At 40.5% G+C, this 17482-nt stretch overlaps 1 protein-coding gene across 1 annotated transcript in view; it reads left to right on the forward strand.

Annotated features, from left to right (window-relative positions):
• The window catches only part of LOC115156614 (collagen alpha-3(IV) chain), a 76226-nt gene that overhangs the window by 15408 nt on the left and 43336 nt on the right, over window positions 1-17482 (forward strand). The window contains exons 2-8 of the mRNA XM_029704113.1: window positions 15474-15527; window positions 15672-15761; window positions 16088-16132; window positions 16227-16271; window positions 16390-16452; window positions 17232-17285; window positions 17384-17410. Of these exons, the coding sequence (XP_029559973.1) occupies window positions 15474-15527; window positions 15672-15761; window positions 16088-16132; window positions 16227-16271; window positions 16390-16452; window positions 17232-17285; window positions 17384-17410 (378 nt within the window). The remainder of the gene's footprint in view (window positions 1-15473; window positions 15528-15671; window positions 15762-16087; window positions 16133-16226; window positions 16272-16389; window positions 16453-17231; window positions 17286-17383; window positions 17411-17482) is intronic.

Consider the following 17482-nt stretch of genomic DNA (forward strand, 5'->3'; position numbering starts at 1 on the left):
TGTGTCTGGAAGTAGCTAGCAGGCTAGCCATCGTTAGCCAGTTAGCTTGGGTGCTTGACTGCTGTTAGGCAGAACGCTCGGATCAACCCTACACCTCAGCCAGAGCGTTCAGTGTGCGCTCTGAATGCTCCAAGACCGAAACGCTCTAAATTTACAAACGGACAATCTGACAACGCTCCGAGTGTACGAACGCCCATAGCACACTCTAGTACTCCAGATTAAATTACGAACACACCCGTAGTATAAACCAGCCTTTAGTCTTGAAATCTTTGGTTGTTTAGTACATAGCCTCACGTGAATCCTCAGAGATGGGTGGGTCTAAAGCTTAAGAGGGTGTGAACAATGCTGAATCGGTGTAGACAAAGAAGAGCTCTCCAGTACATACCAAAACATTCAAGGGCCATTTTCCCCAAAATTTGGTTACAAGTTTATCAATTGTCAAAGCAGATTTACTTTCCCATTGTTCCTCAACTGTAGTGTATGATATAGTCTCTACTTGTATCCAATGTAAAAAAACACAATTTCAAATTTTGCTACATAAGATCGAGCCGGTCGGTCACATATATTGATTATGACCAAAAATAGCCTACATTTTGCCATTGATTTAATATACTATATTTTCGAGGCAATACAAATAGTTCCTTTCCAGCAATAAATATCACTCCCTAAACCGCCTGACAAACTTGAAGAAAAGTGTTGATCACTACGTACAGCAGAATCCAAAAAGCCTTCAACAGGAAGTTATCTTTGTGACCATTCTCCATTCTCCAGCTTTCACCAAATCATGCAGAAAAACAGTTAATTATTCAGAGCATTTAACACAATGCACATCAGTGACATCTGCTGGTCATCAATGAAAAGCAGCGGTTGATGTTTATATACGTTTTTTCACACTATTCATCAAATCTCTATGGCGCAGCGGTTATTTACAAGTCTTCTTAGCCTACAATAATTTACCATTGCAGGTTTGCACTTTCCTTAATGCTTCCCTTTTTTTCTGTGAATATTTTTTTTTTTGCTGTGTCACATAAAAATATTTTTAAAATAATATTACCTTCGCCGGGATTCGACCCTGTTGTCTGAGTGTTCTGGTCCCCGAGACCCCGACTCTATCTGCATCTACATGAAACAATCCTAACTACATTGTAAGTACGGTGTCCAGTAGAGGCTGGTGTTTCAAGGCAGCTTGGTATCAAAGAATGCACCGGAACTACAGCGAAATCAGTAGGATCTCGCATTTTGCAACACATGGTTTGAAAATGCAAAGTTTGTTTGCTCAAGTAAGTAACGTTACTGCTTTCCTTAATTTGTGTGTGTAGTTTTACATGTGTAACGTTAACATCAATGAGGACAATAACGCAAGCTACTGTAGCTAGCCAAGCTATTAACATTAATTGGCTAGCTTGCTAACATTAGATGGCTTGGTAACATTAGCTAGCTAGCTAAAAACACGAACTTGGCTGTTGCTTGCTAGCTAGCTAGTTAAATGATGATACTGTAAATGTTAAGTTGGCTAGTTTGCTATCTGATTATGACCTTGCTAGCCGAGTTACTTAGCTAGCTAGCTTGCTGACGTTAGATGGTTTGTTAACGACTAGCTAGCTAACAACATTAATGTTGTATGAACATTAAGAGGAGAAAAAAAGCGCCTTTTTATTAATGTAGCTAATCTGGTGTGTCTTTCAATTAGGGCAATGGCCAGCCCCAGCATTGTATTCACCACAACACCATGTGGATTAAGTCTCAAACTGAAGGTGGCATTCTGCCTTTTCCCTACAGTTCAGCGGTTAGCTTCGCCACAACTGGCTCATGTGAACTACAATCTCAACGCTGTGTTTTAACATTTTAGAAATGTCAATAATCATCGCTTGCGATATGGCTCTTGAAACATATGGCCCTTTTATCAGCGAGAAAGTATCCTTCAAATAAAAAGATAAACTTACTGTAGAAGTTTTGCACAGATCCATACAGCTATGGTTGACCCCATCCGACAAAACTACACTTCCGCTACACTTCCCGAGTTACGCTTACACAGAGGTGTTCAGCGCACGCTAGATAGCTAATTAGCACCGCTGGTTGCCTCTGTCTTCCGTCTGTTTTCCATAAACAAGCGCTGTAACATGGAGATATGGCCGTCTGGAAACACTAACCTTATAAAAGTGTGTATAAATTATTATTTCTTGTTGATATGAAAGATAAGGTCCTTATGCTTCCAAAACCGTACCACAAGCGATGTGTGTTAAATGTTCAGACCAAGCGTCGAGGCTCTTAACAAAACTCCCCCATACATACTGTAAGACGCCTTCATGAAATTGTATTGGTCACATACACATGTTTATTAGATATTATTGCGGGTGTAGCGAAATTCTAATGATTCTCATGTCTAATGGAACTGAGAGTCATGATCCAGGGCTGCATCTGGATGTTATAGCCAAGGAGGTACTGTACTGTCTGTAACGTTACATTCACTTAGCCCAGATTAGACTTTGTTCAATAATGCCCAGATTGGACTCTGTTCATTCTTGCACAGTATATACTTAATTTCAATGTAAATTTGTTTAAAACAGGGCCAGGAGTGGGACATTACAATGGGCCGAGGATGGCAAGTTTTGGCTGTAGACATGAAGATAAGAGCATACCTGCTTAAATGTAAATATTTATTGGAAATATCTGTCTTTACAGACTGAATGTATATATATACTGCTCAAAAAAATAAAGGGAACACTTAAACAACACATCCTAGATCTGAATGAAAGAAATAATCTTATTAAATACTTTTTTCTTTACATAGTTGAATGTGCTGACAACAAAATCACACAAAAAGAATCAATGGAAATCCAATTTATCAACCCATGGAGGTCTGGATTTGGAGTCACACTCAAAATTAAAGTGGAAAACCACACTACAGGCTGATCCAACTTTGATGTAATGTCCTTAAAACAAGTCAAAATGAGGCTCAGTAGTGTGTGTGGCCTCCACGTGCCTGTATGATCTCCCTACAACGCCTGGGCATGCTCCTGATGAGGTGGCGGATGGTCTCCTGAGGGATCTCCTCCCAGACCTGGACTAAAGCATCCGCCAACTCCTGGACAGTCTGTGGTGCAACGTGGCGTTGGTGGATGGAGCAAGACATGATGTCCCAGATGTGCTCAATTGGATTCAGGTCTGGGGAACGGGCGGGCCAGTCCATAGCATCAATGCCTTCCTCTTGCAGGAACTGCTGACACACTCCAGCCACATGAGGTCTAGCATTGTCTTGCATTAGGAGGAACCCAGGGCCAACCGCACCAGCATATGGTCTCACAAGGGGTCTGAGGATCTCATCTCGGTACCTAATGGCAGTCAGGCTACCTCTGGCGAGCACATGGAGGGCTGTGCGGCCCCCCAAAGAAATGCCACCCCACACCATGACTGACCCACCGCCAAACCGGTCATGCTGGAGGATGTGGCAGGCAGCAGAACGTTCTCCACGGCATCTCCAGACTCTGTCATGTCTGTCACGTGCTCAGTGTGAACCTGCTTTCATCTGTGAAGAGCACAAGGCGCCAGTGGCAAATTTGCCAATCTTGGTGTTCTCTGGCAAATGCCAAACGTCCTGCACGGTGTTGGGCTGTAAGCACAACCCCCACCTGTGGACGTTGGGCCCTCATACCACCCTCATGGAGTCTGTTTCTGACCGTTTGAGCAGACACATGCACATTTGTGGCCTGCTGGAGGTCATTTTGCAGGGCTCTGGTAGTGCTTCTCCTGCTCCTCCTTGCACAAAGGCGGAGGTAGCGGTCCTGCTGCTGGGTTGTTGCCCTCCTACGGCCTCCTCCACGTCTCCTGATGTACTGGCCTGTCTCCTGGTAGCGCCTCCATGCTCTGGACACTACGCTGACAGACACAGCAAACCTTCTTGCCACAGCTCGTATTGATGTGCCATCCTGGATGAGCTGCACTTCCTGAGCCACTTGTGTGGGTTGTAGACTCCGTCTCATGCTACCACTAGAGTGAAAGCATTCAAAAGTGACCAAAACATCAGCCAGGAAGCATAGGAACTGAGAAGTGGTCTGTGGTCCCCACCTGCAGAACCACTCCTTTATTGGGGGTGTATTCCTAATTGCCTATAATTTCCACCTGTTGTCTATTCCATTTGCACAACAGCATGTGAAATGTATTGTCAATCAGTGTTGCTTCCTAAGTGGACAGTTTGATTTCACAGAAGTGTGATTGACTTGGAGTTACATTGTGTTGTTTAAGTGTTCCCTTTATTTTTTTGAGCAGTGTATATATATATATATATATATATATATATATATATATATATATGGGGTGGGGGAAGCAAATATGTTATCATAGTGTGTCATTTGTAGTACTTATCTTGTATTTTGTAGCTTAAGTTTTTGGCTGTAAGGCCAAGGACCTGAAGTCGACAGTTTGCTACCTTACATTCTGTCAAACTGTCTTGCCATCACCACAACCTGGACTGGGGCAGGTTATAAGGCCTGTTTCAGGGACTTGTTTCTGAAGACCATTCTTCACAGTAAGTTTTGATATTATTACATGTGTTACACTTGTTTTCTTTAATTTTAGGTACATTCTTAAACTCGTGTAAGACCATGTGTGATTCAAATGTAACATTTTTCGTTGTGTATAGGAGCCATTCGGAAGAACCCTGCAACCCGGGATGCCAAAGTTGAGGGGATCCAGATTCAGGTCACCTATTACCTGAAAGGGGCCTCCGATTTTGAAGGCGGGAGGCGGCAGCGCACAGGGTAGATAGATCCTAATAATCCCCTTAGCCCTCCCCCTCGTTTTCGAGTGTCCCTCTGTGGGGGAGTGGCACTCGAAAACTAGTGCTAAGGTGAGCTCAATTAGGCCTAGGGAATGGGACATCACCACATCACTCACGCACATCAGAAACTACCAATGGATACAATACAATTAATTAACGACGAGCCTTGTGTTTTTCACAATGCCTGTACTGGCGGCAGTAATAGCTTTCCATATATTTGTCATGCAACGAATACGTTGTTGTGGAAATTCTTACACAGGGAAACTCGGAGTCAATCATAAATGAATCATTGTTTATTGTCAGCGTACTGAAGAGGTTCCAACAAACTTGCTGCACCATAGTGAATGTCTGTCAGGAGCTCTAATGGGGCAGTCCCGTTTAGTTCCCTTTATATACTGCAGAAAAGTCATATTTGCATGATTTAGCTTATTCAGAATTAATTAATCATTAACGTTTGCTTCATTCATGTAACCGACCAATACTGGGTCATGGATGTGACAGATCAATACCTCACAAGGCTTGAGCTGAGATCTTGAAATTGAAAGGTTCTGGGCGTACTGCCAAATTGCAGACACTGATAGTGAGGATTTTTTCAATCAGTCACTTGCATGAACACAGAAATTGGTTTATAGAAAAGCACAAACGGAGAACAAAGAAATTTATAAATAGAAAATCACCAACATAACATTTTCCGTCACAACATAATTACCATATGAGGAGGACTAGCTCGCTAAGCTAGCACACAGTGCCTCCTGAACATCTCCCCTTGCCGTTGTTAACAGAACTGCGGGAAAACAGTGGTTGACATGCAGGGGCGAAGGATACTCTACCGGTGTGTACTAGCAACCATTGTCGCTCCAACCTCTTCTGTGGAGTTTTATCAATGGTTGGCATCCAACGTTATGGTGCAATACCTCCATCTACTGTACCATCTAACTCTGCCTCTTGCCCATATACTGGAGTTATAGCTTAAAAAGTATGCAGGAATACCCACATCAAGGAAGACCCCCAATTTGGTGCTGCTAGAAAAGGCACTACCCCTCACTCAAAGTTGAATTGGAACACCACTCCAACTCGATGCGGCTCGCACAAAACAGAGGGAGAGGGCGAAAGGTGTCCATATAAATAGGTTTGGTTTCCTCCCAGCAGAACTTGGCTAGGCGCTGTGAACGTCTGTGCCCACATACTCCATTAAAATAACTTTACTTGAAAAACATGAAAAAAACTATTGAGCCTTCTTGAAATGCTGTGCGCAACAACAGTAACACTTCCTCAAAATAGTCAGAATCAATCTAAGATAATTCAAGAACTCTGTCATTAATTTTTACGTTTTTGCCAAGAAGGTCTTAGTCGCGCAATTTTACATCTAACTAAGATGTTTGGTACAGTATTTCTCAAGTGAAAAAATTATCATTTAAATTAGTTGTCTGTCTTTGAATGACAACACACCCTTCATTGAAAAATCCCTACTGTTGACCAATCACAGACAAAGGGGATTAGACTTTGGCTACCAAATTTCGACTTGCCTCAAGAAAATGTTTTGTGTACTCAAACACCTGGAAAAATACCTGCCGAACGCTGCCGAACACCAAAATAAAGAAAAAACCCCACAAAAGTTTGGTAAACTTTAGGGGGAGGGCTAAGGGGGTATTGGAATTTAACCTAAGTCTGGGACCACCTGTCTCAAAGCCAGTCTTTACCGCCAAGCCACAAGACGGTTTCAACAGCTGAACCATGGGCTGACTTCTGCACCCTAATACACTTAACTTTTATTTATATTCTGTACACACTGAACTTACTTTTCTCTACCAGACCAATGCAATAGTTATGTCACCTCACTGCACTACTAATGTATATACTTTCATATAATTCAATGCTGCTACTGTACTGTACCTTATTCCAATCACTATGCACATGGGCAAACACAGTCCATACTTTATCCCTATAATCTTATTTTCTTTTATCTGCATGCCTCTTGTACTTGATGTAGTTTATTTAGTATTTGTATTAGTATGTTATATTTACAATGTTTTTATTTGTATTAACCTTTATTTATTCGCCCAATTTGAGACTAGTGTCTAATTTTCAATGGTGCCCTGAGGACATTTTTTTTTTGTTCCCCTCACTAGCTCTGACTGCTGGTATCTACTTTATTGAGGAAAATGTTTATATGACTGTGAAAAGTGATTGTCCCACCTAGTTATCTTAGGTTGAATGCACTAACTGGAAGTCGCTCTGGACAAGAGCATCTGCTAAATGACAAAAATGTTAATTAAAGTCAATCAAAACAACTGCACTCCTCGGTGAACTCGATGGAGACCCAAGGAACCTAAGACATTAACCAACCCTGTGAATGGGTTTGGTATCTCATGTTTTTATACTTTAACGACAAAGTTAAGTAAGTCGGAAGCTTGAAAAGTAGAACTTTGTAAACAAAAAGGGACTAATAAAGTGATGTACGGGACTTTAATGAGGACCAGCCAACATTTTGATACGGGATGCAGTGGTGAGTATTAGAACTGTCACCTGTGATAAAGTGAAGGGTGTTATGGTAGACGGCATCCACATATGGAACGCCGTTTGGGTCTTTATGTGTCAAAAAAGATACGTCAAATAACACTATCTGACGTGTCAAATAAGCTTATTGACCAATCAGGACCTGAAAATGACTGCACGTCACATAATTTAACACCTTCATTAATTTTTGACGTTGTTATTACTCATTGATTACACTGTCACTCGTATTTCAAATGTCACAATGATTCACCGATGCGTATGCTATGATGCTGGTAAAGTTTGGTCTGGCGCCCGTGCCGCTGCCGCACGAGCGCAGACACACTTATCCAAGCTCTAGAGTAGACAGTGCTGGTCGTAAGAAAAGCTAGCTAGCTGATAGATTCAAACAATGTTCTTCCCTGACTTTCAAATAGGGACTTTTATTTTAAAGGCGAACCGCAAATTCCACTATTGTGGCTAATCCTTATTGTGGCTAGCTACACAACACATAACCCGGTCCGGTCAAGCCATAGAAGTCAGATGAAGCTAGCTGGCTGCTTATAACGCTAGTTTTGGGCAACAGGGTTAAGTAGCAGGCTAGCTAGTTATTTCATTATGAGAACAACAAGTGGCTAACTAGCTAATACTTACTCACATGGATTCCTAAATCATTGCTAAGAATATTGAAATCGACTGCAGTTTTTACTGTTCATTGTTTTCAGGCTGGTTGCATTGGCGCTAGCTAGGTACAGTGCCTTGCAAAAGTATTCATCCCCCTTGGCGTCTTTCCTATTTTGTTGCATTACAACCTGTAATTTAAATTTATTTTTATTTGGATTACACGTAATGGACATACACAAAATAGTCCAAATTGGTGAAGTAAAATATAAAAAATAACTTGTCTAAAAAATGGAAAAGTAGTACGTGCATATATATTCACCCCCTTTGCTATGAAGCCCCTAAATAAGATCTGGTGCAACCAATTACCTTCAGAAGTCACATAATTAGTTAGATTGCACACAGGTGGACTGTCACATGATCTCAGTATATATACACCTGTTCTGAAAGGCCCCAGAGTCTGCAAGGGGCACCATCAAGCAAGCGGCACCATGAAGACCAAGGCGCTCTCCAAACAGGTCAGGGACAAAGTTCTGGAGAAATACAGATCAGGGTTGGGTTAAAAATAAGCAAACATGTTTGGTGTTTGCCAAAAGGCATGTGGGAGACTCCCCAAACATATGGAAGAAGGTACTCAGATGAGTACTAAAATTGAGCTTTTTGGCCATCAAGGAAAATGCTATGTCTCGGGCAAACCCAACACCTCTCGTCACCCCGAGAATAACATGCCCACGATGTTTTTCATCGGCAGGGACTAGGAAACAGGCCAGAATTGAAGGAATGATGGATGGAACTAAATGCAGGGAAATTCTTGAGGGAAACCTGTTTGTCTTCCAGAGATTTGAGACTGGGACTGAGGTTCACCTTCCAGCAGGACAATGACCCTAAGCATGCTGCTAAAGCAACACTCGAATGGTTTAATGGGAACATTTAAATGTCTTGGAATGGCCTAGTCAAAGCCCAGACCTCAATCCAATTGAAAATCTGTGGTATGACCTAAAGATTGCTGTATACCAGCGGAACCCATCCAAATCGAAGGAGTTGGAGCAGTTTTGCCTTAAAGAATTGGGCAAAAATCCCAGTGGCTAGATGTGCCAAGCTTATAGAGACATACCCCAAGAGACTTGCAGCTGTAATTGCTGCAAAAGTTGGCTCTACAAAGTATTGACTTTGGGGGGGTGAATAGTTATGCACGCTCAAGTTTACTGTTTTTATGTCTTATTTCTTGTTTGTTTCACAATAAAAAATATTTTGCATCTTCAGTGTGGTAGGCATGTTGTATAAATCAAATGACACAAACCCCCCAAAAATCCATTTTAATTACAGATTGTAAGGCAACAAAATAGGAAAAATGTCAAGGGGGTGAATACTTTTGCAAGCCACTGTACCAATCTAAAGATAGCTAGTTACCCCAGAAGTTGCTGATAACATCTGTGTCAAATATATTTGCAAACATGTTTGATCCTGCTCGTTTGATCCAGATCTAATTTCAAATGCTCACACAGACGTTTTCACATTTGGTCGAACAAATAATATCTTATTACCATCGCGGTATTGTACAGCTTTGACAGTGATCGTAATGGTGGCGCCTGGCTTGCAAGTGCAAATTCAGCACACTCAACATTCTATAATGGAATTGTGTTATTTGACATGTCAAATCAAAAGCTTATTTGATGCGTCAAATAGGGTTCTTTGACACACAAACAGCGTTCCATATCCACAAGTTTAAGAGTAGTGGCTGCTGAAATCTGATAAATGGTGTCAAAGAACTGGTAGGAAAGTATTCAGGTGTTTGTCAATCAATTGCTCTCATTCTTATTTATGGATAGTACAACTCCTTCCAACAAAGTCAAATGATTTAGTGATAGATTTGAAATAGTCGTTTTACCATAGCTCTAGAAAAACATTTACAGTATAGAGGCTGGCAATGTTTGGACTGGATGTCTGATGTAACTGACTTTGCTTTACTCAGTAAATGTCCTTTCATGTAAAGTAAGTCTGTCTCACAAACATGCAATCTACTAAAAAGCTATTAAAGATGAACACGCTGTACTTGTCTTAATCTGGCCTACTTAGGGATGTTTGATACACCGGTGGTGGTTCAGTGTTTGCATTGATTTGCAAACAGCATCAATCATGTGGACGGGCCAGTAAACAGACGTGTGCGAGTCCCAATGTGTTTGTTTGTGGTGCCATAAGTGCATTAGGACTTGAGGGTTTACACCTTTCCGTACTAACTCAAGTTTGAGGGGGTCGACAAGTGCATTTTGGGGATGGAGGATGGTATGTGTGCGTGTGTGTTTAGTCTGAGTATAGGGACACTTAGGTTGTCAATTTGAAGGGATCAGGGAAACTCAGGACAGGAAAATAGGAGAGGAAATGAGTGAGGATAGCAAGTATAAGCTTAGTTGATGCACAATGCTGTTACTACCACACTGTAAAAAAAAGAGAAGAATTATCCTGTAATTGTCTTTCTAAATTACTGTATAATCAACAGTCACATACTGTATAAACCTAACACAGTTGATTACCATAAATGACATTGAATTGTGGGAAAAAATTGAACAGTCGGGAAATATTAGATGTATTTTAGACATTACTGTTAAAAGCTATGTAAAACACAGTAGCAGTTCACTTGTTGTATTTGTAAATATTCAAAATGATTGATTGATTAATCTTATGCTACACAAAGATAAATAACATGTTTCTAAACTAATCCAATCAGTTAGTTTGATTATGTTTTTTGTTTTTTTGCACCCAACACTGAAATGGTTGTTCCAGTTTAAATGGCTTAGGGAGTCACCTCACAAAGTGCCTGACCCTGGCAGTCATTCTGACTGCAGGTTGCAGGTGAGAATACATTCCAACTGTTGGATATGACTGGTTTCCAATAGGAATTACACATCACTTTGCAAGCCAGCATAATGTGACTTACAGGTAGGGTTGCAAAAGTGTGGTACCTTTCCCAAAATTCCCATGTTTTCCAGAATTCCAGTTGGAAGATTCCTCCAGGATTTCTGGGAATTTTGAGAAAGTTACCAGAATTTTGCAACCCTAAATCATGATTTTCAGGCCACTGTGTAAGAGTAAAACTAGGACCTCAAAATAAGGCCTTATGAATACATATTGTGTTATAAAATAAAAATGTTATGATAACATATTTGCTTAGGATCTTACTTGTTGAAGGCTACAGGACAGAACATGGATGAATACAACAACATCTCTCTTTCACTAACAAATACAGTCATGGGTGGTACTACTATTTATTCGAAAGGAAAGGCACTCTGGGAAATATGCAAATAAAGCTTTACAGTAAGAGTACAGTGGCTTGCGAAAGTATTCACCCCCTTGACATTTTTCCTATTTTGTTGCCTTACAACCTGTAATTAAAATTGATTTTCTGGGGGTTTGTATCATTTGGGGTGGCAGCGTAGCCTAGTGGTTAGAGTGTTGGACTAGTAACCGAAAGGTTGCAAGTTCAAATCCCCAAACAGACAAGGTACAAATCTGTTGTTCTGCCCCTGAACAAGGCAGTTAACCCTCTGTTCTTAGGCCATCATTGAAAATAAGAATTTGTTCTTAACTGACTTGCCTAGTTAAATAAAGGTAAAATAAAGTTGATATACACAACATGCCCACTTTGAAGATGCAAAATATTTTTTATTGAGAAACAAACAAGAAATAAGAAAAAAAACTGAACTTGAGCGTGCATACCAATTCACCCCCCCCCCCCCCCCCCCTTTTGGCAAACACCAAACATGTTTGCTTATTTTTTTCTTTAAGCAATGGCTTTTTCTGGCCACTCTTCCATAAAGCCCAGCTCTGGGAGTGTACGGCTTAAAGTGGTCCTATGAACAGATACTCCAATCTCCGCTGTGGAGCTTTGCAGCTCCTTCAGGGTTATCTTTGGTCTCTTTGTTGCCTTTCTGATTAATGCACTCCTTGCCTGGTCTGTGAGTTTTGGTGGGCGGCCCTCTCTTGGCGGGTTTGTTGTGGTGCCATATTCTTTCCATTTTCTAATAATGTATTTAATGGCGCTCCTCGGGATGTTCAAAGTTTCTGATCTTATTTTATAACCCAACTCTGATCTGTACTTCTCCACAACGTTGTCCCTGACCTGTTTGTAGAGCTCCTTGGTCTTCATGGTGCCACATGCTTGGTGGTGCTGCAGTCTGCAGGCCTTTCAGAACAGGTGTATATATACTGAAATTTCAGATTGTGTTACGTGAATTAAGTTATCAATGTTCTTAAACCGAACTTCAATTAAACTACTCAGTCTGCCCCCCCCAGAGAGTGTAAGATTCTGGTTGAATGAAGCAGACGGATAGCCAGCCTTCAAGGGTCAAAACGTTTATTTATGAGAGCTCTGAAATCCTTACAATGTACAAAGCCTTTTATATTAACACACACACACACACATAAACTTACATCAGTAGAGAACTCCACCCAGCTTTAGGCGGCTGTATTTTTCCACAGTACACATACATTCCTTATCAAACCTTGCCACCTGTCTTCTAATCTCCTGCCAACTAAGAAGTTCCCAGGTCGTTGTTTCTCTCCCTAACTTAGGGAGGCATCTTCTCCTGTTCCTTTCCCAAGGTTGTCTTATCAACTCTGCCCTGCTCATTTTGAAGTGGTAACAGTGTCTTAGTTTTAAACAGTCTACTCACCCACAGCCATAGCCTTTATAATTTGTAATACATTTCACCAGGTTATATGGTTTCTGAGTGAAATCATTTAGTCAAACTTTTAATCATATAATTTCCATTACAGATTGTACACAGGTGGACTTTATTTAACTAATTATGTGACTTCTGTAGGTAATTGGTTGCACCAGATCTTTTGAAACAAGTTATTTTTTGTATTTCACTTCACCAATTTGGGCTATTTTGTGTATGTCCATTACATGAAATCCAAATAAAAATCAATTTAAATTACAGGTTGTAATGCAACAAAATAGGAAAAACGCCAAGGGGGATGAATACTTTTGCAAGGCACTGTATGTTGCTGTAAAATGTCTACAGCATAATTATTGGTACTGTAAATCAATTTCAGTAGCAACAGTATTGGATAACTTAAAATATGGAATGGTAACATACTGTTCCTTTTTTACAGTAAAAACAAGAGGATTTGTTTTACAGTGTTGTGGTTTGGTTACACACACATACACTAAGCACAATTGTTGCTGTTTAGCAGCTGGGCCATTCCACCTAAAAAAAACAAGAGGATTTTGAGACCTACCATCTCATATTGTTCTGAAATTATTTATGTTAGAAATGGATAAGATTAGCATTCCTTCAACATTATTTTGTTGTTATAATTTGATCTCTGAGAAATAAGCTACTTGACTACACCTAAATTGGCAAATTGTAACTTTATTGATTTATTTTTTTCTCACTTTGATACTATTTTCACAAGTGTATGTCGTGAATTTTCAAAACTTTTAATACAAATCTCCAAGCTGGTAACGCTTGTAACGCAGCCGGTCTTACATTCAAAACCTTTCAGTGTACATTCATTTTGTTTGTAGACCTCTTCCACCATGCAACCATTGATCCAAAATACGTTTTCTGTGAAATGATTACATTGGTTTAATCACCAAAACACCACATAATATCTTCTCAATTTAGTTCTTCAAACAACCAATTCATCCAATGACAAAAAAATTAAGATACATGTTTACATTTTTCCCTTTGAATGTAGTATGCTAAAGGAGGGTGGTACCCTCATGGGGATGGCAATCATACATCTTCCACCTGGATTGTAAATGTGTATTGTATTTTATTGTACTTATGTATTGTAGTGGTCCTGTATGTGGCTCAGTTCAGAAGAGCATGTCACTTGCAACAGCAGAGTTATGGGTCTGAATGGCTGTCACATACCAAAATGTGTGGACTGTTGTCACTTTGGATAAAAGTGTCTGTACGTAAATGGTATACATTACGGTATTGGCCAATGCAATTTTAGTAAAGCAGGGTACCCCCCCCCAAAAAAATCCCCCTCCCCCAAACCAAAGGTTTAAGATATCATCAATTAAGAGCAGTCGGATTAAGTAATAGTAAAATGTCTTAACAAAAGAGAAGAGAATCATATAAAAAATAGTGTGAACTGCCTTTTTGATTATCTGTTTTGAGTTTTGTACTAAGAGTTGTGAAAATCTACCACATACTTGTTTCCCCTGTTCAATTTAGTAACTGAAGCTGTTGGGTTTACGTAGTCCTACATCATGATAGTACCAGGTTCTGACCACTAGATGGTGCTGTTCTTGCTATTAAGTGATTACATTTTTAGGAATCCCACCACCACCACCACCACACATTGTTAAAGGGATAGTTCACCAGTCTAAGCAGTCTATTGACCAGGTATGACAGCAACCCAAATGTAATTTTGTAATTTAGGTGAACTATCCCTTTAACAATGGGGGGGGGGGTATTTAAAAATAAATACAACTTAATAGCAGGTAAGAACCTGGTGATATCAGCATGTAAGATGGGAGGGAAACATCACCAAATTCACTGAGAATACATATTATCAAATTCATTTACTGTTTTCATTCTCAGAGATAATTTGAAGAGCTAACAAACAACTACATTTATGAGAAAAAGTTTTGGTTTATTGAATTCCATTTAAAAGTTTTCTGCTATTTTAAATGAGCACTCCATGTGTTCACGCGTCTGGTTTCTCTGTTCTGTTGCCTCAGCGCGATTAGAAATACGTGGCATGCGTGTGCCACGATTGGGAATCAGTAAGCTTCTATGAGTTGGAAGAACATTTTGTAAAGTGTTCAATTTAAGAACTGTGAATAAATACTGTGATTAGGTCTGCTTTAGATGAATGTAGGCTACCAATGTAGCAATGTACACTGAACACAAATATGAACGCGACATGCATCAATTTCTAAGATTTTACTGAGTTACAGTTCATATAAGGAAATCAGTCAATTGTGTGACAAAACTGCACATTTTAGACTTTTTATTGTCCCCAGCAAAGGTGCAGATGTGTAATGATCATGCTGTTTAATCAGCAACACCTGTCAGTTTGATGGATTATCTTGGTATAGGAAAACATGCTCACTAACAGGGATGTAAACAAATTTGTGCACAATTTGAGAGAAATAAGCTATTTGTGTGAATGGAACATTTCTGGGATCTTTTATTTCAGCTCTTGAAACATGGGACCCAACACTTTACATGTTGCTTATATATTTTTGTTTAGTGTATATGGACATTTACTGATTCAGAAGCTTTTCTTTTAGCTGTTGCCAGTGTATTGTTAGTGTACTACACTTATTTGATATTTGTAATTATATTATGTCTCACCGTTGGATCACCAAGAACTGTAAATATACACATTGAGCACTTCAACCTGCTTAATTTCCGCTGATTTCCAGCCTCTACGACCACTACAAGGCCCCTAGGCTATTTTACGTCAAAACTTGAGATAAACATACCAACCGAATCTTAACTTGACGTTGTAGGCTACACAAACGTGTTACATATACAAGAAATTGAGTACAGTGTTTCTGTGCTGGGCAACAAAATAAAAAGCCAGCTATAATGAGTGTGTGCTGTTTTTGTTCTAGTGTGCATGTACTGGGAAGTCGAGGTGTCACTGTGAAGGAGTCAAAGGCAATAAGGTAAGCAGGCCACCAGCCAAGGCAAGCACCCTTGGGAGTAACTGTTGCAATCTTTTTTCTCATCACACTATTCAATATTCTCTATTTCTGTTTTTATCTCCATCTCTCTCGCTCTCTTTCACTCACACACACAAACGCACACAGGGAGAAAAGGGTTACTCAGGAGAGACTGGTCCACCTGGGTCGGTTGGCTATCCGGGCTCAGAGGGTCACCCTGGAACAGTGGGACCAAAGGTACTTTCCTTACCTGCACTACAGTATGCTCCACATAAGAATTGCCATTAAATGGCAATATTATACATGGCCCGTATTCATAAAGCGTCTAAAATGAGTGCTGATCTAGGATTAGTTTGGCTTTTTATAAACTATTATATGGACAGAGGGAACCTGATCTTAGATTAGCACAGTTAGCTATTTAAACTCTTAAATTAACACATGACTGCCTTTGTAAAATATTGTGATACAGTTAGCAGTGTACTAGCCTTGAGAACCTAAGGTTGCACGTTTTCATACCTGCGAAAAGAAGCATACCTGAATCATGTCTTGATTGTCTTTCCCAGGGGGACGTGGGCCCTCATGGACCTCCAGGACAATATGGCAATCGGGTAACTTTCCACAATACATGTCAGAGTTTTTTTTTGCTGTATATTTTATATAATCCTGCAGTTCCTAAGACTACAATCCTTTTTATTTCTTCAGGGACCTGAGGGTAAAGAAGGATTTGCTGGGACACCAGGTCTACCGGTAAGTGTGTGTGTGTGTGTGTGTGTGTGTGTGTGTGTGTGTGTGTGTGTGTGTGCGTGTGTGTGTGTGTGTGTGTGTGTCTTCATCCAGTGTAATATTTGCCAAACTGTTACTCTAGGGCATCCCAGGCCTTCAAGGACCAATGGGCCAACAAGGTGCCCCAGGATGCAATGGAACAGAGGTGCAGTAACAGTGGCTATTGTCGCCATATTCTCTCTATGTGAACCTCTCTGACAAAAGGTAGCACACCAAGCTAGATATGTATGCTCTCTTTCAATGCAGATGTGGACAGATTCACAATTATAGTCACACACTTAAACTACTGTAGACAGCAGTATTAGTAGTGTGTATCACTACTGTTTATCATCATATAGTATCACAATCATGACATATAATGAGACATCCAAAGTGTGTTTCAAATGGCACCCTATTCCCTAAATAGTGCACTACGTTTAACCAGAGCCTTGAATTTCCTGGTCAGAGGTAGTGCAATAAATAGGGAATAGTGTGCCATTTTGGATGCAGTGCCACAGTCATTTTGCATGGCTACCCAGGCTCCTTCATGTAGTCAAACGCTACGCCACGCCAACGGATGTTATTTTATTCTCCGCAATGAGTCTGGATCTGAATATTGCCCCGACCCTTCACCGAATGCCAACACATTCGGGCCGTCTGATTGGACCAGAAACGAATGGTTTGGGCCAGAGCCAGAAAACACGTTGGTAAACCGGCGGTTTGACAATGTGTCATTAGCTTTGATACTGTAATTGGTTAGATACCATCCAATCGCTGATAGCTTTGTTTTGCACAACACATCTTGTTGCCCCTCGTCACCACAAACCATTTCAATTATGGCTGTCTCAGACTAAAGTATGTAGCGAACGACAGAGCAGCGGAATAATTGAGTGTGAGTCGTCAGGCTAACAGTCCTTCTAACTGGTGCTAACAATGTCTTTACAGGGGAACAGGGGTTCAACTGGTCCACCTGGACTCCACAGCAGTGACGGATTAAGAGTAAGATGGATACATGCACATCTTTACCTGTGTGTTTCACTACTGTCTGTCAAAATACGCTTTTACCGTAATGTTCCTATTCCTCTTTTATTGTACAGGGTTCACCTGGAGCGCCTGGACCAAAGGTAATTCCTCTTCCTCCTCCTCCTGCTCATACCTTCATCATCACCGTTATTATAATAATAATAATCCGCAGA

Source organism: Salmo trutta, chromosome 21 (assembly GCF_901001165.1).
Source record: "Salmo trutta chromosome 21, fSalTru1.1, whole genome shotgun sequence".
Lineage (NCBI taxonomy): Eukaryota > Metazoa > Chordata > Actinopteri > Salmoniformes > Salmonidae > Salmo > Salmo trutta.